Raw genomic sequence first — 22,713 nt, 5'->3', positions numbered from 1 at the left:
TATGGCGAGCCTCAGTTTCGCGAACTGGCGGTTTCTTCGAAGGTCTTAATTGGAACAAACAAAACATGGTGTCGAGCTTTTCGCTAAGCCAACGCAAGTGTAGTGTACGAGATTAAAATATTACAATGGAAAAGTACGAAAAATACAGGTAAAGGAGTAAATTTTATCGAACTTCATCTAACTCTGTGATGTAAACACCTGCAGCTATTTTACAGAATTTAGTGATCCTTGTTTCGCCTTCGGCCTCTTGAAATAACCGCGAAGCCGACCTGGAGAACCTGCCTGTTTAATTCTACATCTTTTTATATTTTATTGTTGCGGACGTAAGGAAGCCACAATTTATTCATTGCTCGCTATTTACAACAATCCTCTCAAAAAATAGAATGTAATTTACTCAAGGAGCTATCGTGTGGATGTAGATGTTATTGACACTAAACTTGAAGTAGCTCGTTACCGCAACAATTGCTTGAAAGCCAGCGGGGCCGTTGGAAATCTTTATGCAAATAATCTTTGAAATTTAATCTAGTCTTCAACAGAGGAGTTTTCCTTACCAAAAATTTACGTCAAGTCTAACCATACATGCTGTCGTTTTGGAAATTAGAATTCTTAATATGTTTTTACGATGATAATTAATCTTCCCTTTCAACCACACCTGCTAGATATTCTGTTAAAATCTCAGTCACGCATTCTTTAGTTATAACAAAGACTTCCAGCCGATGTTGTTTACAAAATAAAGTTTTGTTCAGTAAACCCAAATGACAGGTGTTTGGTAGATGTGCTTTGTTTGAATTCCACATGTAATTCCAATAAATTTTTTCCATATGATTTAATGCATTTTTCTTGTGAAGTTGCTTTCAATTAATTCAAGTAAGCTAGAAATTTAAACAATTCGTATCATTAGGGAGTATTATCAACAGAGGGTTTTCAGCTTAATTGAATGTACACATTTATTGAAATAATTACTGGTCCTAAATAACTTGTTCTGTGCCTGTGATTTGATTGCATTCTTCTTAAACAAATTATTTATTAAACATCAGGCAAAGTCCCTGGCTTTTGCATATTGGCTGCACAAAGTCCCTAGCTAATAACATTTTACATTATTAACACTACACATTTCTAAATGACATAATTTCAGGTGTTGTCTGATTTAGTAAAAGTGCTTTTAGCTTAAAGTAAGTCTAAATCTGTATTGCCTCTATAAACATTGCTTTACATTCTAAAGCTGTTTAGGAGCACCCAGGGCTGTGAAGAGTGAGGCAGTGCCCCAGGGAAATCAATGAGTGTAGACCCCTTGCTTTAAAAGGAGTAAAAGCTCAACAATGTTGTCAATTAATGTAGTTTTCATAATTATGGGCCCCATATGCACTATGCTGCGAGACACTTGCCCCAGCTACCCACCCCTTTGTTGGTGATCCTGGAAGCACCTCAGCATTTTCAAATTTTATAAATTATTTGAAAAGAAAACAGTTGATAAAGACAGATGGTAAAGAGTGGTTTTTATATAAAATGTGATGATTGATTTTGAACAAATCTTGTTGTTTGACTTTGAGATTTGATTTGGACAAATTATCTTGCAGGTTTGATCTATAGAATAAATTATGGGTTCAAGATATAAAGATGAAAGGCTTATCAACAAGGTTGATGAGCTTGCTGCCTCACTTCATGCAACATCAGAAGTTTTGTCAACAGCTGACAACATGCTAGAACATTATAGGGACTTAAACAGAGAGCAAGATGTTGAAATAGCCAGGGTAAGCCAACTGCTGAAGCATCTTTGAAGTGTTTTTATAAATCATATAGTTTGATAGGTTTGTCTCTTTGATATGATCGAGTGTTAGTAAATGCATCTTTGAATCATACTCTTATTTCTCCTAATAATTTACTGGTACTTATTGCCGGGGCACAGTAGCTGGAGAGGCAAGAGTTTTTAGGTACTTTTTCCCTTAAATTTTAGAAAAAACAGTCTTTAGCTCCCACTACACTCCTGCACCTGTACATCACTTAATTTTGAATTGATAATTCTTTGTTTATTAGCTGCTATTAGATTGACAAAGTTGATGACCAATTATCATTATCTAGGCAAGTATTCATTCAGGCTTAGCCAATATTTTTCCTGATTTCTTTTTGCTTTAGATTTGTGTCTGTTTTTAGATACCTTGAAATTTCAGACTAAAAGAATGCAATTAGTAATTCTAACTGTACAAAGAGGATGCCTCTGAAATTGAAAACAGTTGTATGATAGCCATAAAATTTTTGTGTTCAAAATTGATTTCAGCTAAATGATGAACTCTGGGCAACGAAAAGACCATCTGTGTCTCATAGATCCAGAAGACGCAGCTTACCAAGAACCCCATCAATTGTAAATAGTTTTTACTGCTTACTTTGCTTATCACCATTTTTAAACTTAATGCTAAGTTGCCAGAAATTTGGTGTGCATTCATGCTCTTTCAGGTGAAAAATGTTGAGGTTTTAGATTGCATCTGTTTTGCATTCTGAGTAAGGTTTTCAGCATTACATTCTGCTGCTTTGGAAACCAAAACAAATAGGAAACCAAAACACAAAATAGATATGGAATAATCTCTACAAATAAGACAAAAGCTACATGCCATGACCATTTATGAATTGCTGGTAAAAGGATAAGGCAAGAACAAACCTGATTATTTATAAGTATATAAGCTTCTTTTTTTCTTCAAACATCAGATTAACAAGATTTTCAGATTTAATACTGGATTAAATCTAGGGTCAAATCTATGTTCACTTTAACCTTTGATCTAGTGACCAACATTTTGAACTATTGGATATTTCTTAAAAGCATACTTTCAATTAGAATTTATGAAGTCATCAGCATCATCTAATATTTACACCTAGACTTTAGAAATAAAAAAATTTAAAAAGCTTCTCAAAGAGTAGTGTCTTATTGACTACCATCATTTCCTGTCTTAAGCATAACCAAATTCATTTGTAAAAGATGGTTGCAACTACCCATTGCAATAAATTTTTGTGTAATATGCTATCACTAATATATATTTTTTCAAGCTTCTAGTCTTTTCCTGTTTTGTAAATTTATCAATTTTTAGACCTTTCCAAGTCTTGCTCTTATTTTTAGTCTGATGTAGAAGAAAGGAGAGCCAGGGCAACTAAAGTCAAGTTCACAGATGAAGAGTCAAACTCAGATGTAAGTATAGGGAGTCAGACATTACAACTATTAATCTATTATACTATCAAAATGATTCATTTTGAGGTTAATTCACATGCAACCTAGATAAGAAAGGCCTGGTGTCATTGGAGATATGCGGTTCTGAAACCTAACTTAGCCTTTTTGTAGTGTGCAATTTCAAGATTTCATATTAGTGATGAGAATTTGCATCCCAATTTAATGCAATTTAATTCACATCCTGTGTGGATCCAAAATTACACCAGAAGAAGAATGGTGGTTTTATATGTTTCTTGTTTGACCACTTGGCAACCACAAGAGGAGAGAAAACGCGTTCTATCGATCTCTAACCTATATTTGGCCCTCTGTATGTCCCCTCAAGATTGATAAAAGTGATCTTACCCTTTCTTTTAAATCTAGTAAATTTTTAAATTTAGTGATGTAACAATGAAGAAAACATAGAGACCAATCCTTCTCTTGACAAAACCCTAAATTTGTTTTTGTTTATTTGCAGATTGAAGAGTTTGAAACTGCACTGCGTGAGTTGAATAGAAAGCAACATCGGTTGGAAAAAGAGCTGAAAAGAAATCAAAGAAACGGGACCCAGTAAGCTTTTGCTGTTTTAATGAAAATAATTAATGAAAACGAGTACAGCGCCCTGAATTTTTCTTTTGAATTCAGTTTTTGTTTTCTCTTTCATTTAATTTGCCATTGCTAGAAGATTCGTTCCGAGGACAACCTATTGTTTTTTTGTAAGTAGAAACTATCATACAGAGATAATTTTGAAACAGTTCTGTGTTTAAATTATTAGGCATTTGGTCTCAATGTTCATTTGATTTTATCACTTCGGTCTTTAACCCTGGGCAGAAAGTGTTAGGACTTTACAATCCCCCGTCTTATGTTGATGTCTCTGCTATTAGAATGTATCCGCCCTCACTTTGAAGGGGGGGGGGGGGGATGGAGGTTTGACGGTGGACTACGCATGCGTGCTACCGGTCATGTTTTCAGATGTTTGCTTCAATGTGTCAAGTGAAGAAAACCATTTACACCTTAAACAGTCGCCTGTAGACCAGTTTCGGCCTATATCACACCTCGTCAGTACAGGTAGACTGAATGAGGACCTACTTTTGTTCCTTTATTTCAATTGCTGTACCCAGAATTGCAGATAAGCGAAAGAAAAAATAAACTCAACTTATATAACTTAGAAATTTGTTAATCTAAGGGTGATATTTCAAACTAGGATCAAGCTAAAATGTACTGTGATATGTACTTCGTATGCTGCTATGCACCCTCACCGTGTAATTTTTAGAATGGTTTAGTTAGGTCAAATGCAAAAGCTGTAACATGCAAGTCTGAAAGCTAAGCTCTCGTTAATGAAATGTTATCTTTTTTATTTTATTGGTAGCAATACACTTAGCATGCATTCTTGTTGTTTTGTAAAACGGTCTCAACAAACGCTAGGTGTTTTTAATCTTAATAGGGATTGCTTGCCATTTTGTTAATTTATATTTTAGGGAACTTAAAGGTCTAATGGATTCTCTGAAAAAAGACTCGGACGACAGCGTGCTTGAAAAGAAATTGAAGGAAATTCAACAACAGGTAGAGGGTATTTTCAATTATTTTGAAATAGTAGCCACCAGAGTGAAATGGAAAGATCTTTTTAAGGGAGGGGGTGCGATGTTGAATTTTTTATTCACCATTCTATACACCGTTATGTAGGAGGAGCAGTGCTGGGAAACTGTCTTTGGGGTGCAGCCTGGTTTGTTTGGTGATTTTAGCCACTTGTCTCTTCAAATAAATATTCCGTGGACCAGAGCACAGATTGAAAAAAGGGTAGAAAAGAAACCCCGTTCATTGATAATACCGAGTTATCTTACTATCCCTTCTGACTACCCCTATCTGTTTGGGAAGCTAATCCTCTTATCGAGGATATCATTACAACACCGGTTGCTTTTTTCGTCAATTCAGCGAGCTCATTCTTAAACATGTTCTTATAAGCTTGCTGAAAATTGCCCACTTTTCGTCATTACTCTTAGTTAAAAGCCTGGGTTATATACAGGACCGTTGCAACGCCTCTAAGAAAATTTTTTTTGGCCATACCTTCAGACTCCCGGGGAACTAGGATAACCTTTCTCTTAGGAAGAAATGTGTTAAATAATTCTGAAACCGTTTTGTCAATGTTCTGCAAAAACATTGTATTCAAGATGAAAGGAACATTGAACCCTGTCATAGAATTTACAGGCATTGATTTCATATAAGTAGCTAGAATTTTTTGGTTTTGTGCGATGTAAAGAGATCTTGTAGTAATTCGATAGTAATATGATTAAGAATTTGTTTGGCCTCATAAGAACATGGAACCCGGACACCCTACGCCTCCATCGAACTCACCCCTCTTGATGCTCTTAGGAACACCCTTTGTTCCCATTTCAGTGAACAACATCATTATTTAATTATGATATTTTTTCCAGTCTTGTTGAAATTTTTGATCTTAAACAATGGATCGTTTATGTGTTTTTCTATTATTATTAACCTGAATCTGACAAATCTACTAAAAACAAAAACATTTATACGTGTTATTTCTTAATTTCTGGACATAAACAACTGTTTAGTTAATCTGCAAAATCCTTCTTTTTTACGATTCAGGGAAGCTTTTTCAATGTATTTACATAATGTCAGACTTCAGTTTGATAAAAAAAATGAAATTTTGTTAACTTTTCTCCACCAAGCTTGAAATTGACCGCATCAAGAAATCGTTCAAGGACGAAAATGTTGAAAAACTCGCTGATGAAATCAGGCACATCAGGGTAAATTTTTTTTATTTTTGTGGTTCTTGTCTCCATATCTTTGCTACTTTATTGGTTAGACTTTGATTCAGATTGGTTAGATATTAGATTTCAAAAGTCAAATAAAAATTTTAATCAAACATTTTTTCATTACATGTTTCGATCATAACTCTTTAATTAAGCCAGGTTTTTCACAATTGTTATGAAGCACAAAACATTCAGCAATGCAATTTAATCTACTAAAATCCTGCATGTCAAGCATCTGCCTTCTTTTTTCAGGGCCTAGTCCAATCGAGAGAATCAAGAGAACCCCTAACTCCACGGCATGAGAATAGGTATGTAAGCGGTGCTGTCTCCTCTGGTGCTATTCGTGTTAAGCCTGATAAAATGACCAACATTTCCTTTGAAATTTTTCAACAAATAATAAAATCATTTCGATATTTATTCTCAAAGACCCATATTAGGTATTTTGTTTGTTAGATATGACCCTTAACTCGGGTTCAGGTATGATGTTGCTTTACTTAAGAATCTATCCTTTAACTAATTACTGATCACTATTTTTCACATATTTCTCGCTGCTTATGAAAATACCACTATTTCTCTAAACTTTGTTCTGTTTTACAGTTCACGGTCGTTCGTAGAAGAACTAAGGAATGAAAGAGAAAGGTCAATACGAGATCAAGAAATGGTAACTATATGAAAAATATTTCAATACATTTCAATTCATTTAAAATTGCTCAAAAATTCCCAAACCCCATGAAACAAAATGTAACTTATTTTCGTGAAGTTTTTCTCAAGTTAGGGTTACTATCATAAAGTTTAAGATTTGCAATTTTCCTGATCCATTTGCCAACTGATACATGGTTATTGCTCTAAATTATCCTATGTTAATGGACTTTTTATCAAAGGAAGCCATAGATATAATGTAATAGTATGCAACGTTGACGAATCGTTACCTTACTTCAGATTTCTGATTTGCAAAGACAACTTCGGCAGCGGGAAGAGGACCAGGAGAAACTTTTATCGCAGCTCAGGAGAACCAGAGGGGAACTCGAAGAAAGTGACGCAGGTCAAAGGCGCTTGTCTAAAAGGCTGGAGACTTTAGAAGAAAACTTTGAAAAGGAAAAATCCGAAAAAAGAAAACTCGAGGAAGAAATAGGATCTTTTAAGACGAATGTAAGATATCTATTAAAATTCCAAATCTAATTTGATTTTTATCATTTTGCATTAGGATTTTTAATTTTAGTTAAAATGATCTGATAAAGGAAACATGAGAAGTGACTTGTCTGCCTGAGCTCATTTGCTCTCAAAGCGTTAACAATTCTTTGATAAAGATTAAAAACAGAAATATTGAGATTTTTCTGAAACAGAAAGTTCCCAAATTGTGACACAAAAGATACAACGTCTTCATCAATCAATCTCGATTTTAAATTGGAGGTTGATTTGGCTTTAAGATCAAAGATAAGAATCTTATGAATATTGATAAATCAAGGTTACGAATTTTCCTTTTGACATACTTCAAAGTAACTCTAATATGTAACAATTATTGTTTTTTTACTAAACCGGGTATCAACTGTTTGATGTTAAAACTTAAAGTTTCCCCAAAAAATTTGTTAAACTTAGATAAATATTTCATCACATCAGACAACGAAAATCAGTCGAGAAAATGCAGAACTGACTACCCAGATGCAGTATCTTCGTGATCAAAGCCGACCCAGTTCACAATTGAGTGACTTTCAGAGAAGGCTGGATGATTTGGAACGCGAAAGAGAAAAGGCTGTCGACAACCAGAACTCCTATCGCAACGAACTTGACCGGAAAGATGTTCTCGTTGATAAAATGACATCACAGATCAGAGAGCTGACCGGGCACATGGAAAAGGCCGAGTCAGAAAAAAGAAGATACCGAAATGAACTTGAAGACAATATCAAAAAGCTGAGGGATTATTCTCTTGATTTAGAAGACTTGAAAAGTGCTCTTAAGGACAGGGACAGTGAATTGCGGGAAAGTGAACAGAAAAGACAAGAGCTCAAAAGCAGGGCACTTGAGGCGATAAAAGAGTGAGTTAGCTCTTTGTTACAAGCACATAACAATAGTCAATTTAAACGGTATTGGGACTAAAGCCACATCTAAGGATGGGGCCTAGGCTTTGATTAAACTGACAAAAATTTCTAGCGACATAGACAAAACATGAATTTTGCTCAAATATTCCCTATTAGACCATTAATCAGCTTGACATTATCACCCAAAAATTTGTTGCCTAAAATATTGTAACATTTGACAGTGACATTAGAAATCCTTGAAATTATGTTGGGCTAGAGCGTGATTTGAATTGATTTGTTAAACGCAAATTCTGTTGCATTACTTGCCTTTTGAAGTTGCTTAGCTCGAATATTCTGAATGACCTGAGCTAAGAGTCTCATGGGAACCTGCCACTTGTCTAACTGAATTAACTCGTTATTTGAACCATATCCTTTATTCGAATTTTCTGCAAGCTGAATACGTTAGTCATGTTGTTGGCATTTGACAAAAGTTGATGTTTTCATCTGTCTTCCATTTTAAGGTACCGAGGAAAATGCCGCGACTTAGAGAAAGACAAAACTCGTTTAGAGGTAATGCTTGCTTGGTTCTAGATCCCTTTTCTTTTTGTTTTCTGTTTTCGATGATTGTCTGCAACGTTTGAGCAACATTTGCTTATTTAAAAAGTATTTACATATTCTTGAAATACTTCTCCTCCCAAACTATTCTCTCCCTATCTTTGATTCAATCTTATTCATCACTATTTCTTTGTCTATTTACGTTGTCAGAATTTTATTATTTAAAGATTTTTACATCGCAGGAACGCGAGGAAATGCGTCAAAGGGAATTACTCGAAATGAAAAGTCAGGTATTAGGCAAAGCTGATAACTGTTTTGGATACTAGCATTTATTCTGGCCATTTGAGCCACGTGCTCCTCTACGACTATCGATCTTTTTTATCAATTCGTTGCAGCTACTACCAGTTCATATTTTTCGTTCATCGACACATGCAAGTTTTTGTAGACAAATTCCTTTAACTTGTTGTCCTGTAAGATGGATTGGTTTGTAAAAAAGTGGCAGATAAATGTTTATTCAAAATGGAGTTCGTTTGAAAACAGGCATGTTATCGTTCAAAGATATGTTTGCAGAATGAAATATTATTGAGGGTGTTATCTGCTCGTGTAGCCGAAGGCCCTTCCACTATCGTAGTAAGAACATTATGTCATATGAATATGATATTCTCGGCAATAGTAGTTTTTAGGCTTACCTTTAGTATCGATCCAATGAAAGTTTTTTTAAAGTCTGAATTATATTGCAAACCTTGCAAGTACGAACCTGTTTGTGAAATATTTATTCAACTGAATATATGCGCGATAATAGGTTCTATCAGTGATGGTAGAAAATGTTGCAATGAAAGTCATTTAATCTGTTACTTGTTTCCTAAATACGGAAATATGTTAAATTCAAAAACTTTCCATGTTGCAAAATATAGAAAGTTAGATGGCTATATCAACATTTTTTTTATTGATAAACGCAGAAAGTATATATTTGATAAAGAATAGTTTCACTGTTTATTTTATATTTTGGCGTAAGAAAAATGCTTTGAAGGCCTATTTTACATCAACTTACTGGCAGAAATTTGTAAGAAAAAGATTTAATCTTTAGAATACGCATTTTGAATTCTAGAATCGTGAATTTGAACTTGAAAGTAAGAAATCGGAACATGACATACGAGAACAAGAGGATAAGACCAGACGGGTAAAGCTGTGTAGCGTTATTTCTCTTGACAATGTCAAAATTTATGTATTCCTCCTCACTTTACACTTTTCAGACTGCCTTACTCATTTCTTTTGCTTGCTGTATATTTGAGTAAATTTGGAACAGATTTTACTTTTAGTGTTTACTGAAAAACTAAGGAGCAGTTTCTTTTTCTTTAGTTGGAGGACGAAATCCAGAGGCTTCAAAACCAAGTATCCCAACTGCTTTACGAGAGAAATCAATTAGAAGAGGTAAGTTTGTTCTGATTCGAAAATTTCATTTGAAAATCAGGCGTTTATTGTCATGATTTTCATGGATGTTTGTGTTTTAAACGTTCACAGAAAACTCTTGTTTTTTCATTGCCATATATTCTATTTAGTAACGCTAAAACTATGTCTTTATTTGAGAATGTATCAGCCACTTTCAGGTCCCAGCAAGTTTTTCTCATACTCTGAATTCCTGTTCAGCCTTCTTTGATGGTTTTTGTGTCATGATTCCTGGTTTTATCTACGTTAGAAAAAGTCCGCTGTGGAAATCAATGATATCCTATTCAAACTTTAGAATAATTTTAATGAGTAGTAACTTGCTTTTGTTTAAAACCTTCAGCAATCTTTCCAGGGGTTGTCTCAGACAAATTTGGCCAAGAAAGACATGTCAAAAGTACAGGTACTTGATCCTCTTTCTAGAAGCTCCTTTCCTTTTATTGATTCGATTGCCATATTAATGTGTTCCCTCCTGTTTAATATTCATTACCCTCATTCTAGTTTGGGGTACAAATATATTCTTTAAGGGTTTATAGATATCTTATTAGTAATAGGGGCTAGAAATGTGCAAAAAAAATTTCCAGGTTTGTTGTCAACTCAAACATTACTTTCCCAACATCCATCGCATGATGTCGACTTTATTGTTTCCAATAGAGATTAGTATTTACTTATTTTTTAACTTTATATATTTCTAAAAACTGCTCAAAAAATTGCTGCTGAATATCTCACTGTTATGCAAACAGTTTGAAAAACGCTAAGGTAAGGTAAGGTAAATGACCTCTAGCCGTTGTTTACTGAAAATTGATAGCAATGTCTAATTGTAGCACGAATTTCAAGATCTCAGTGCAAGAAACGCTGCAATCAGTGGACAGCTCGCTGAAGAGACAGGCAAACGTCGGGTAAGACAGTGATTTTTACTTTTTTCCCATCTCGATTAAGATCGTTCTGATGAAAATATCAAGGCTTAGCTAGCTGTGCAACCTCAATGACCAGTATCGTAATTTTTTAGCTAATAAAATAAGCTCTCGTAAAACAACGCTTCGTATAACATAATTCAAGATTACATGGTTAGGCTGATATTATGTATTTAAGTGAAGTACTTTATAACCAATACTACAAAAAGAGTATAAAAACCTGGCTGATCAACAGCAGTTAAAAGCTAGTTTGTATCCAGATTTGAAAATTTTGATTGGTTCATGGTATTGGCCACCGCCGACATGTACTTAAGGAGGACCCTAGAAGTGAGACAATTAACCAATCTACTAACATCATTCAGGTTTTTGCTTCAGTATGAACATGTTCCAAAACACCTTAAATTAAAATACGACCTTTTGTATGACTTGGAATACATTCTGGATTTCCAAATACCGTCTGTGCTTGCAAATTCAGTGAGGCTGTTGTCTTTCAGAACAGTCCTCTTCTTAGATTGGAACATGCAACCACTGTTTCTTTGATTTGCTAAATGCAAAACGACCTGAGGGTCAGAATTTCTAACAAAGAAACTGCTGTCAGGAAGAATCACAAACATCCATAGAAATAACGTCAAATTGAAATCTTACAGGCATCCAAATGTCTTTAATTCACAATCTTCCATGAAAAAATTGCTCTTGTAGTGTTTGTCATATTATTATCTGGTATATTCAGCTCCTATAAAATTATCCATTTCGTTGATTGAACTTTATTTTTGCATAGAGTTGGTTTGAATTTTATTTTATTCTTTACTCCATTTTAGGAACTAGAGGAAAGACTTATGGAACTGCAAGAAAAACAAAATTCAGCAAAAGAAGAAGCTGCAACTTTGTACCAACAGTTGCAAGAGGTTGATTGATTTTCTTCTCTATCATATTTTTCATAAGTTAACTTTGATAAATCGAAATACAGGCAGTATCACTAGAGTTTGCTAAAGGATAAATTATTGAATCGATCCAATACTACGAAACTTTAAGGCATTGAGTCACGATAGCAGGATAGGATAGGATATAGATAATTATTCCGAGTCATGATTTTCGTGCTGCAATGCTATTAGTGGAACTGAAACTGATCACATGAATTTGCCTCGTACTGATTAGATAAAAGCATCCGTCAATAGCGAGTTTTAAATAACAGGTGTCGATATCACACGAAACTACAGTGATCACGCTGAAACTAAGAGACCCTCTATAGAGAAGGCCTCTTTTCAATGACTCCTCCAAGTTCGTTGTTTTAACAGCTTTGATAAATATATGGCCTTCGCTGCCCTTTATGTGGCCTTTGCGTTTTTTAAGCAAACTTTAAGTCTTTTCGTTTTGATAATGATAAGCAACTCTGCTTGTAGGAACGACTATCACATGCAAAAGCCATGAGAAAATTGGACGAAGAATTAAAATCAATTTCGGTTGGTGAATTTTACTTAAAGCATTATTTTTCAATTTTCAGTTTATCAACAATTCATTTCGTTCCCTTTCTTCTAAAATCTAAGCTATATTTTGCTTTATTCGTAGTATTAGATTCCCTCTTTGTATGAACACTGAATTGGCTTGATCACTGAAACACTTTTCATTGTCTAATATATGGTCCAGCTAATTGCTTTGTTTTTTTGCAGACAAACGATGACAGGAATCTAAAAGATCTGGCAGAGAAAACAAACCAAGAAAAAACGAAATATGAAAATGAAATCAAATCCCTACAAGTAATTTCTTCTTTGATTTCACCATTTCAAGATGTATTCCCCAGTAGTCCATCAATCTCTTTCCCTCGTAGTTTTTTAAAGGTGCAATGTATAGAGAACCAAATATCATAGTGCATGCAAGATAAAGATTCTATAACAAGCACTTATGTGCAAATATGATTCTTGAACGCTTGTCTGTACTTGGTGCTGCTTTGGGAGAACCGCTCCGTATATATCCAACACCCGCTCTGTATACAATGTTGTTAACCATGGGGCTGAAAATACGGGGACCCAGAAAAGCCAATAGGAAAAAAGCACGTCTGATTATGAGAAAAGGCGCATTTGCTGTTTACAAAAAGATGACATGGTTGGGCCTTTTGCTTGAACAATGCCATATTTTGGTAAAACTTAGCCAATCTTCTCTTTTACCTGACGTTTATAGCCCAGAGTGTGCTCAATGAAAATATTCGGGCAAAAAAGTTCGGTTGTCTCAGTACCATCCTGAGACAAATTAGGACACCGTCATCATTTTTGCTATTTTTCCTGTTTAGCAATTCCTTTACTCTTCAGAGTCAACTGGCAGAAGAACGTACATTGGTTAAGGCCAACCAGACATCAAAGGATGATTGCCAGAAAGAAATGTTGAAATTAAACTCGGAAAACAGCAGGTATTGACACTTACAGCTTTTCCTCTTTTTATATCGAGTTTGCTTGAATTTCTTCTGCATGCATCGTTAATTAAAAAACATTTTATATCAGCCTTTAATGTACATGCTGTAAATCAAAGTTGTTTCTTTGACTTGGTGTGAGTCTCTTCGAACAATTTGCAATGTTTGGTCAAAGGTATCTCAATATCGTAAATCATTTTTTACCGCAAATAAATCATATTTATAGTTATATTTTCTTTATGTTAGTTTAAACGTAAAAATACAATATGATATAAAAACTGTCTCTGAAACTGATTTGTAATTTTATTTGTAGAATGGTTGAAGAGAATAGACGAATCCGCAGAAAATACCAGTTAATGAAAAGAGATTTCGAAGAAAAGGTAAGCCTATGACGTAACAGTTCATGTTTAGTTTTTTTATTTAGAGTCATAGCTTTTAATACCATTTTGCTGTCTTGTAAATAAGTCGAATCTTCTCAACTATAATAGACAATTTTTGGCAGCTTTTTTGTGTTATTTCATCTTCTGTGATTTATAAGAGCCACTTAAAGGGGTACCCCGTTTTAAGTATAAAAATGGAAATGCTCAAAAATAAAGAGATAATTTTTAAAAGGAAGTAACTACAATGAACTGTTATCAGTAAGATGAATGACAAATCCAAAATGCATTACTGTCAGACCAAAAACCCTGAATATTGGTATATAATACCTTAAAAAGGCATCATGAAATTGTTTACATAGTTCAATATCTTAAGCCTCTTGTCATGATAAATAGACGATTTATATCTAAGCAATAAAATTTCCCAAAAAATTCGCCCGATGATCCAATTAAGCTTGCACTCGGAAAAGTAACTTGAAACCTATACTGCATCGAGCACTTTATGACAATAAACAGAAGCTTTCTAGATAATAAATTTGATATTTCTGCTTTTTCTCTAGCTGTCTAAATCGGAAAAGGAAGTCCATCAGCAGAAAGAACGGTATATTGCAATTTTCTAGTCTTGTATTATCATCACTATACATAATTTATGTATAAATCTATTTAAAATATGAATATCAACCAGGCTGTTTTCATGGTTTGGGAGTTTTATCAATCATAATTTGTCTTTTCATTTTATAAATTAGCGAGGCAAACAATTTTCAGTTTGTTAAGCTGTTGACTGATGATAATCTGAAATATTTGCCTTCTCAGAATAACCGAACTTGAAGATGAGCTGAGAAACAACCAAGAGAATCTTCTGCAGACAAGAGAGGCTTTCAAGGTATTTAAATTAACTTGAATTAATATTACCTTTATTGTAATGTGACCGTCTTTGAGATTTAAATTTTCGTATACCTAATGTTTCAATCAGTAATGTAGCTACAACCTACAGCCATTTTTAACTATGAATTTGGTATCTTATCTCTTCAAAACGTGAGGGCATATACTGTTATCGTGAGGGCATATAATTAATTTTATGAAAAATACACCTCGTCTACTTGAAGAAGCTTTTATATTTCTTGATTACCTGGCTTTTTCATATCCATAGTACTAGCCACAATTATCTAGGTTAACGATAAACTGATTCGAGTTTCCCATTGCAATCATCGTTTAATGCTAATATTTGATACACGAATATCTCATTTAGGTGTAAAGTTTGTAACATTGTCCAGTGCTTCATGTAAAGTAGCTTGTAGCATATTCTTTTTTTGTGTTTTTATGTTGACATTTTGTCTTTTACAGCAAAGCCTTAAAGATATACATCAGTCAGTGGATTCCTTGCTGGACAATTTAATGCAAGAAGCAAACCAGTCTGTTCCAGTGAGTTTCTTATTGATTAAAGGATAAGATACAAAGTTTTAGAACATACATAGAACATCATGCTGGTAAAATGCATATGTTTTTGAAACAATTTCAAGCTTGGACATTTTCTTACAAGCCTGTAGCCAGGCCTGAGGAGGAGAGGTGGCAAATTCGCAATGTCCAGGAATCAGGCGAAGTTTAAAGTGAAATTAATCGAAAGTGTAGGCAATGTGAAATCTGTCTTAAGTCCTACATGGATCATAAGATACCCCAACAAACAATTTTTCTTCCGTTAATATTAGCTTGACTCAAATTTTCACAACAATCCAATAAAAGAACAAAAGTCATTGACAAGATTGGACACAAAAGTTTTGGGGGTGGCAAACAGCCGGTGTTCTCGTGGTCCAGGGGTGGCATTGCCATCCCATGCAACCCCTTGGCTACGGGCCTGTTTTCTTAATCCCCGTTGCTTTGTTTCAGGATTTGCTAATGATAAAATAAAGATATATTTGCTTATTCAGAACAACAGAATAATTAGGTGTTTAAAAATTAATTGAAGCTAGAAATCACTTTTCTTAATCTAGCCTAAATCGTCTTCATTAAGAAGAATTTGGTTCTTACCTTCTTGCCGTGTTCATATTTTCTTAACCTGCATTTTCCTGTTTTCAAAGTTAACCATTCATTTTATGCATATTTTTCTCTAAGGATGTTGATCTGAATGTTTTATTAAGCAAGTGTCTTTATATTTTTCTTTCATGTTTGTTGAAGCTGTGAAAAATTTTCAGCTTAAAGTAAGGTCTAAGAGAGTTCAATAAAATCATTATGGCGTTAGCAGTTTTCTCCTGAAAGTTTTTGATGTTCGATCGCTGAATTTGATTTTAAATAGCTTAATTTTTAGCAGTTTTGATTTTTTAATTTCTACATTAAAAGTGAGTAGCATTTTGAGCCCAATGTTTTTGGCCTAAGATGATTTAAGTTTATAGTTAAATGTGTTAAAAATGTTTTGATGCAAGAAATTAATTACTATGTTTGAATTTTATTAGTGACTTGAAAATCATTTCATTTTCTATCTTTTTTAAAGCCACTGACATTTGTGTGACAACTTAATGCGTGGGAGTTAAATAGGATAACACAAAAATAGAAAACAGAAAAAAAACACTTGTTTCCTGTGTTCTGATTGTCCCAAAATAACATTCTTGAAACTTTTGTTTATTTTGTACCTATGAGTCATCATCATTTTGTTCTTTCTCATTGCTAAATTTTCGTTTTTACCTTTAGATAAAAAGTTTATCGGAATCTGTCCCCATGGATCTAAATAAATGGAGTATTGATATCTTGGTCAGTGAATTTTTAACAAGTTATTTCTGTTTAATATGTATATCATTTAGTAAATTTAATATTTATGTGCTTATGGCTATGAGTATTATGAATATTTAATCAAATAAAGTTAATGTTTCTTCCTCCAAATTTCTTATGTACCCCTTCGCAGAAATATGTAGCTGCTGCAGTTCGGATGTTTTTGGTAATAAAGAATTTTTCCCATAGGATAAGCTCGAAAAGTGCAAAGATTTACAGAGAGTAATCTCCGAAGGAAGTGCCGCTCAGTCGAATCAATTTTCCAAAGCACAAGATAAAATTCAGGTATGCGCAAATTCGGATATATTCATCGTATTCTTTACACCTCATTGGAAGTATCAAATAACGGAATTCTTCTTTGGAATTTTGACATTAAGATTTTTGGTGCTAAATTATAACTTAAATTGCAACTATTCTAGATAACCATTTGATTTGCTCACCCAGAATTGTTTATGACAATTCCAACTTTATTGGAACATGCGACAAAAATATGTTTCCAAAGTTGTCAGCAAAAGAACTTATAAAAAACTGCGTAATATCCATACGGCTTTACCTTTTTAAACGCCATAGTTCGTCTATTTGTTGCTTAATCATTGGCGAAATTACATTGTTTTAGCTGTTAAGAGAAAGAATGTTTAATTTTCAAAGTTTTTTGAAGCTCTGTGCTTGAGGGTTCTCCATCCTTTGCACCCCTTTTGCTCAAGTTACTTTGTACCGAAAAGGAACATAAAATAAACTGTATACAAAGACGCTGAGTAGGATCGTCTAATATATGCCCCTTATAATAATACTCGAGAATACTTTTATTCAAGTCGCATTTGAGTTTTTACTGGCGTTTTTTACAGGGTTTGATAAAAGATTCTGACCAGGACAAAAACTATTTCTTGGCAGAACTGGAGAAACAAAATGAAGTCATAAAGGCCTTTAAGATTGAAAAAAGAGGTATTTGCATATTTGTATTTATAAAAAGAATTTTTTTGTTCGCATCCTTTGGTTTTTTTTCATTCGTATGCATTTTTGATTAATTTCTTTAAATTTCATATTTTCCAGGTGTAGAAAAGTTACAAAAGGATAAAAATAAAAAGATTAAAAACCTACAGGTTTGTTGAAAATTGTTTCAAAAAGGAAATCTTGAGTAGAATTGTCAATTTTTTTCTTAATTTCCAAGAATTAAAAGTACTTTGAGTTTAAGTTAATTTATTCAATGTGGATCGTTTTATCTTTTTTATCAGCTTTCAATAAGAGAAAAATCAGAAAACCTTTGGTATTGTAATGGAATTAACGATCACGTAATCACAAAATCACAAAAAGAAACACAGAAGGAATCACAAAACGGTGTTTTGATTTGATGCATACTGAAAGATGGATAATTAAATTAATCTTTGCATCAATAAACTGACATAAAATTCGAATTTAGTTATCAAATTATTGAACTTGAATTTTTATTCCGCCGGGCTTTATGACGACAAAATGTCATTTAAGTGTACAGCGTGTCGAAAATTAGAAGTTTTATAAATCATCCGTCAAGCTTTTTCATTTTACTTTTGTTTCTAGAAAGTAATATTCTGTTTATTTAATTTATTTAAGGAAAGAGTGGATGAGCTGACGAAACATCTCGAACAGGTACTGTTTATAGCTTTCATACCTATAAAACATATGTTATAATATCATACCTAACAGAATTCCTGAGTGTGTCGAGCTCATAATTTCACTTATTTCAAAACATTTCGCCCATAAAGTTGTACAGTTTTTCAAAAACATATATTTTTAAACATTTATTTACAGAGCATTATCTCAAAGCGTGGATATTCTTCTACAGAACCTTTTTAGCTGTTGTTCTTTTATCTAATCTTGCTAACTTTTGATTTACATTCGACTGTCATCAAAGTACCCACGGCCCTTTAGGCAATGTGTTTAAGCCATTGCTCAAAACCATGCTAAGAATGATGCAATTGTCTAGGGAATTCACAGGCTCAGAAGCCTCTGATTGAATATTTTTTAACCCAGTCATTTATTAATGCCAGTATTCTTATGATAATAAATGCATATTACCCTAAATCGTGTTGCTCAGTTTTATACTAATTGCTAGAATGACACATCTTCTCCTTTCTTCAGCATAGTAACGCTATCTAAATACATACTATTGAATGACTGGTGTACTTTACGTGGGTTCTATCCGTCTTGTGTGTATTCATTTGCCACAATAGCTCTGTCCATGATTTTCGCCTTGTATCTTCTGAAAACACGCGCTAATCCTGAAATATTTCATGAACATAGTTTCTTTATGTTTATATTAGTGTACGAAAATTTTACATGCAACTTTGGCGGCAATGGAAGAGCGGAAAACAGTACTTGATGATCTCGATTTCCTAAAAGTAAGGAACATTTTAATCTATGTACTTCAATAATTTGTAAATACCTTGCTGATGTATGGTTTAACGTATACAAATTTATACATAAACGCCACTTCAGGTTGCTAATTGTCTAGTTGATTGCTCACTCAATTGCCTATTTTTCATGTATTTTTGTATGTTGTCCGTCCTCTCCTTAAATTTTGCTTTGCTATGTAGATGCTTGCATTTATCTTGTAATATGATTGAATGAATTTTTTTCTGAACCAATAGATAAACCTTGGATTTGTTTATTGACAAACAAAATGTTTTTCTAAGATTTTATTTAGCTCTTTTCTCCTCTAGGACGAACAGTTAGAGAAGGAAAGACTACATGAAAAGTACATTAGGTGAGATAGATAATTCTTACTTTCAGTTTGTTAAAACTAACTTCTACATGACTTAACGCTTTTACAGTTTCAGTGACTTTTTTTCCTTCACGAATAGTCTTGGCATGTTTTCTTCACTAAAATTGACATTTTATCGCTTACTACCTGACTTTCATTATAAAATTATAAAATTGATTGCTACGCAGGCATACTGAGAGACTGGGCAGTTTACAAGATCAGCTGGAAGACGCCAAAATGGCTCTTCAGGGGGTTAAGGTGAGTTCAGTCTGAATCATTTGTATAATTTGTTATCGAATGACTACAATTACACTGCAGAATGCGTTCGGTTTTTAAATGGAATTACTATTGCCAAAAACACATTAATCACCTCTTAAGATGATGTTATAATTAATCGAAGCTCACAGTACTTGTCCTTTATTCAATAATTCTGAAGAAAACAACTTATGGGAATAATCAAATTGTATCTTGTCCCTTTATCGCGATTCCTTTAAGAAATTTTCTGCTCTTATCTATGATAAATCGCCTTTTTATTGAAAATTGAATTTGTCTTTCTTTGTTCACAATTTGTTTTGTTGCCAAGTGATATTATTGTAGCAAGTAGAGAGTAGTATCAGCATGATATTTAATTGATATGCATTCAATTAGACTAGATATGCATGTATTTGATCATATCTGTTGGAAATCGCCCTATTAGTAAATTGAAAACCAATCTCACTGCCATTTGAAAAATTTTTCCAATAATTGTTTACATTTTTGTTTACAATAATAATGTACGGGGAAAAACAATTTTCTATTCCTTTATTCATTTATTTATCCATGACAACCTTATTCTCAAATTAATCGCAAAGTTGCGGCTAATGACTCTGCAAAGAACAAATCCCATTCCTATCTATTCATTCATTTAATTCAGACTACTTCTATTTTGCCTGCATTAAAGTCCCATGTTTAATTTTCAGGATGATAACCTTGATAGCACGTTATTAAGTATGAAAGTTTTGCAGGTGAGATTATTCTGTAGGGCCTGCCAATTCTTCTTGTGTCTGTAACTTATTTCCATTTTATGTATCTGTCTATTCGTACGCAAGAAATCATCAAGCTTACTATCATTTTAAAGATTTCATTTATAGTATTTCCAAAGTTCAACTACCAAATTATGAAATACCGTGGTTTTATTTTTTGGCATTTCATGTTTTTCACATTTTCTAACTTACAAATAATTGAATTTAAAGCTATTGCCGCAAGATTTTTTACAACCTTTATTCGATTTTGATTTTTTCCAGAGTTTAAGTCCAGCACCTAAACGACGCCACGAAGAGAAAAATAATCTTCTGTCCAAGGGGTAATTATTCTTTGAATTCAAAAGCATCAATCTGTAGTTTATTCTCAGGCAAAATAAGTTTTTGTTTTGAATTAGTTTTTATTTTGAATTCAAAAGATATTTTTAATTTCTGACATTTTTCGTCCTTGTGAAACAAGAACAGACTAATTATCAATGGAGATGCAAGAATTTTTACAGGAATGCATTCGATATAAGTTTTTCAAAAAATACCTAATTCTCAAACAATCGGCTAGCATTAGTTGTTTCTCACAATGTTGTCAGGTCGCTTATCTCTTAGTAGATATGTTTTCAGCAACTAGCCATTCTAATCTGCAAGAAACAAGCTCAATTCTATACTCTATCCTGCTCTACTGCTTAGAGTTCAAAACACTTTTCTCTTATAAAATGGGATTTTCTTTCCACAGAGGAAACAAAACAAGCTCACATCGCGACACTTTAATCAGTCGTGGCTCCTTTCTTACAGCTTCTGATGCAGAAGGTGTGTATTGCTGCAGCCTTTTTCATTTTATTTTGATGTTTGCCTAGAAACCCCAGTAGTATCCTTTGAAAATTATCTAATCCTAAATCATATCGACTAAAGACCCACAGGTGTGCAGTAGTGCCCTTCTAAAGAGCGCCTCATAAGAGAGTAAATATGGCACATTGACTTTTGATTCAGCCATAGGCTAATTGGAATAGCATTTCACACTAACGTAGTAGCTTATTAGGTGTTATATTTCACTTCGTTATCTAGTATATATATTATGATGGAATTTTTTCAATGGTCTAATTTGTATCTATAGAATACATTGCCTAGGGGACGTCATAGTGCACTTTTCACTTTATATTCTCTATTAAATCAGATTTAGAGTCCTCCCTACTAGCATGTTTTTTGTCTCTTAAATAGACGAACGACCTCCATCAAAGAGGTCCAAAGAGTTGCAACCAATGGCAATGACTGACAGAGAATTCAACGATAGGTACAGACGAATTTAGCAATTTAATCGTTATAAATTATCTGTAATAAGTGAAGTGCAAGCTTTCCTGATAATGTTGTAAATGTCAACATCAAACATTAAAAAGGGTGTTTAACAACATTTACGTAAGCCCTTGAAATGCATAGCAAATGACCTTACTTCATGCTAGTAGATTTAAAATAAATTTTTTTCTCGAATTTTGAGGTTTTATTAAAGTTTTCACACACCTTCCCTAGAAGTTTTTGCTTTAATTAGCCCGATTTCTTGTTAAAATATTTGTAAAAGTGATAAAAACTGACTACATTTATTGATGGAAATATCTACTGCCTGCAATAAACATCAAATGCTTAAGTGCATTGTTTGAATAATTCTATAATATTTATTTTTTCTACATTCTTTTGCAGCTTCGTTCCTAGAAGAGAATAAATCAAGGTAAAACTTCTTACACTTATCTTACTTTACTTGATACTAGCTTATCATTCATCACTTTTTATCATATATTTCACCTTAATTATATATGTCATATATTTACCTACTTAACTTCGCGAACCTCAGTGGCATCACTGCTACTTATTTTATAGCGCTGTTGGAATTTTTAATTCCGTCTTTCTATTTTGAGATTGTGCTCTAGACACACTTCAAGTGACTCTTTTTAAAAGCACCTCTGATTCTAAAAAACCAAAATATTACTTTGCATAAATCTGTACAATGAACACCCTAACTTTGGTTTTCGGCTGTTCAATGCACCCTAAGACTCAACATCGCCTTTCTTCTGACAGCCTCCTGGGCAATTTGTTAAGGGCAGAAAATGTAGTTGCATGTCTTTATTCCTGTAAACCAGATTATTGACTGTGATTTCACTTCCTGTCTTGAAGCTTTGTGCTATTTAATGTTTCTATTTCAATTTCCAGGTTGCCACTCAAGCAAGTTTGATGAAAGATCAACCTGGTAAACTCGTGGAAAAACATGTTTGAATAGCATATATACGAAAGTATTTAAATTCTATAGTATTTTTATGTGAATGACTATTTTTGTAAGTGTCTTTCACACCTTATTGTTATTATTTGTACATAAGAATTATCTTTATTATATTCAAAAATTTTTAACACATATAATAAACATTTATTGTTTGTTACTTGAGTTGATTTAAAAGTTGTGATACGCAAATAAATCTTCCGCACTTCTTTATCTGATTACTCCAATTGAATAAAAATTTTCATACCGATGTTTTTGATGGTTCAGATTTTTC

General features: G+C 33.4%; 2 protein-coding genes across 2 annotated transcripts; both read left to right on the top strand.

Annotated features, from left to right (window-relative positions):
• The first annotated feature begins 18 nt into the window (after positions 1–18).
• LOC148958748 (uncharacterized) lies at positions 19–8,718 on the top strand. The gene is made up of 12 exons (XM_089111676.1): positions 19–148; positions 1,578–1,751; positions 2,276–2,359; positions 3,107–3,175; positions 3,669–3,760; positions 4,669–4,753; positions 5,881–5,958; positions 6,217–6,272; positions 6,562–6,625; positions 6,904–7,113; positions 7,582–7,997; positions 8,501–8,718. Exons 2-12 carry the CDS (start codon positions 1,599–1,601, stop codon positions 8,568–8,570), a joined length of 1,377 nt encoding a protein of 458 aa, XP_088967802.1. The 5' UTR covers positions 19–148; positions 1,578–1,598; the 3' UTR covers positions 8,571–8,718.
• Positions 8,667–22,583, top strand: LOC135681295 (uncharacterized). Its single transcript, XM_065195678.2, has 27 exons — positions 8,667–8,824; positions 9,643–9,714; positions 9,894–9,965; positions 10,333–10,380; positions 10,802–10,876; positions 11,710–11,796; positions 12,292–12,351; positions 12,559–12,645; positions 13,195–13,292; positions 13,606–13,672; positions 14,230–14,270; positions 14,483–14,552; positions 15,014–15,091; positions 16,352–16,411; positions 16,619–16,714; positions 17,275–17,371; positions 17,480–17,529; positions 18,017–18,052; positions 18,727–18,804; positions 19,126–19,169; positions 19,355–19,424; positions 20,126–20,170; positions 20,450–20,508; positions 20,913–20,986; positions 21,395–21,467; positions 21,869–21,896; positions 22,376–22,583. The coding sequence occupies exons 1-26, from the start codon at positions 8,789–8,791 to the stop codon at positions 21,888–21,890; spliced, it is 1,695 nt and encodes a 564-aa protein (XP_065051750.2). The 5' UTR covers positions 8,667–8,788; the 3' UTR covers positions 21,891–21,896; positions 22,376–22,583.
• Positions 22,584–22,713: the final 130 nt, after the last annotated feature.

Source organism: Rhopilema esculentum, chromosome 12, assembly GCF_057945365.1.
Source record: "Rhopilema esculentum isolate cy_ngs chromosome 12, ASM5794536v1, whole genome shotgun sequence".
NCBI classification, from domain to species: domain Eukaryota; kingdom Metazoa; phylum Cnidaria; class Scyphozoa; order Rhizostomeae; family Rhizostomatidae; genus Rhopilema; species Rhopilema esculentum.
This window is presented reverse-complemented; position numbering and strand designations above follow the sequence as displayed.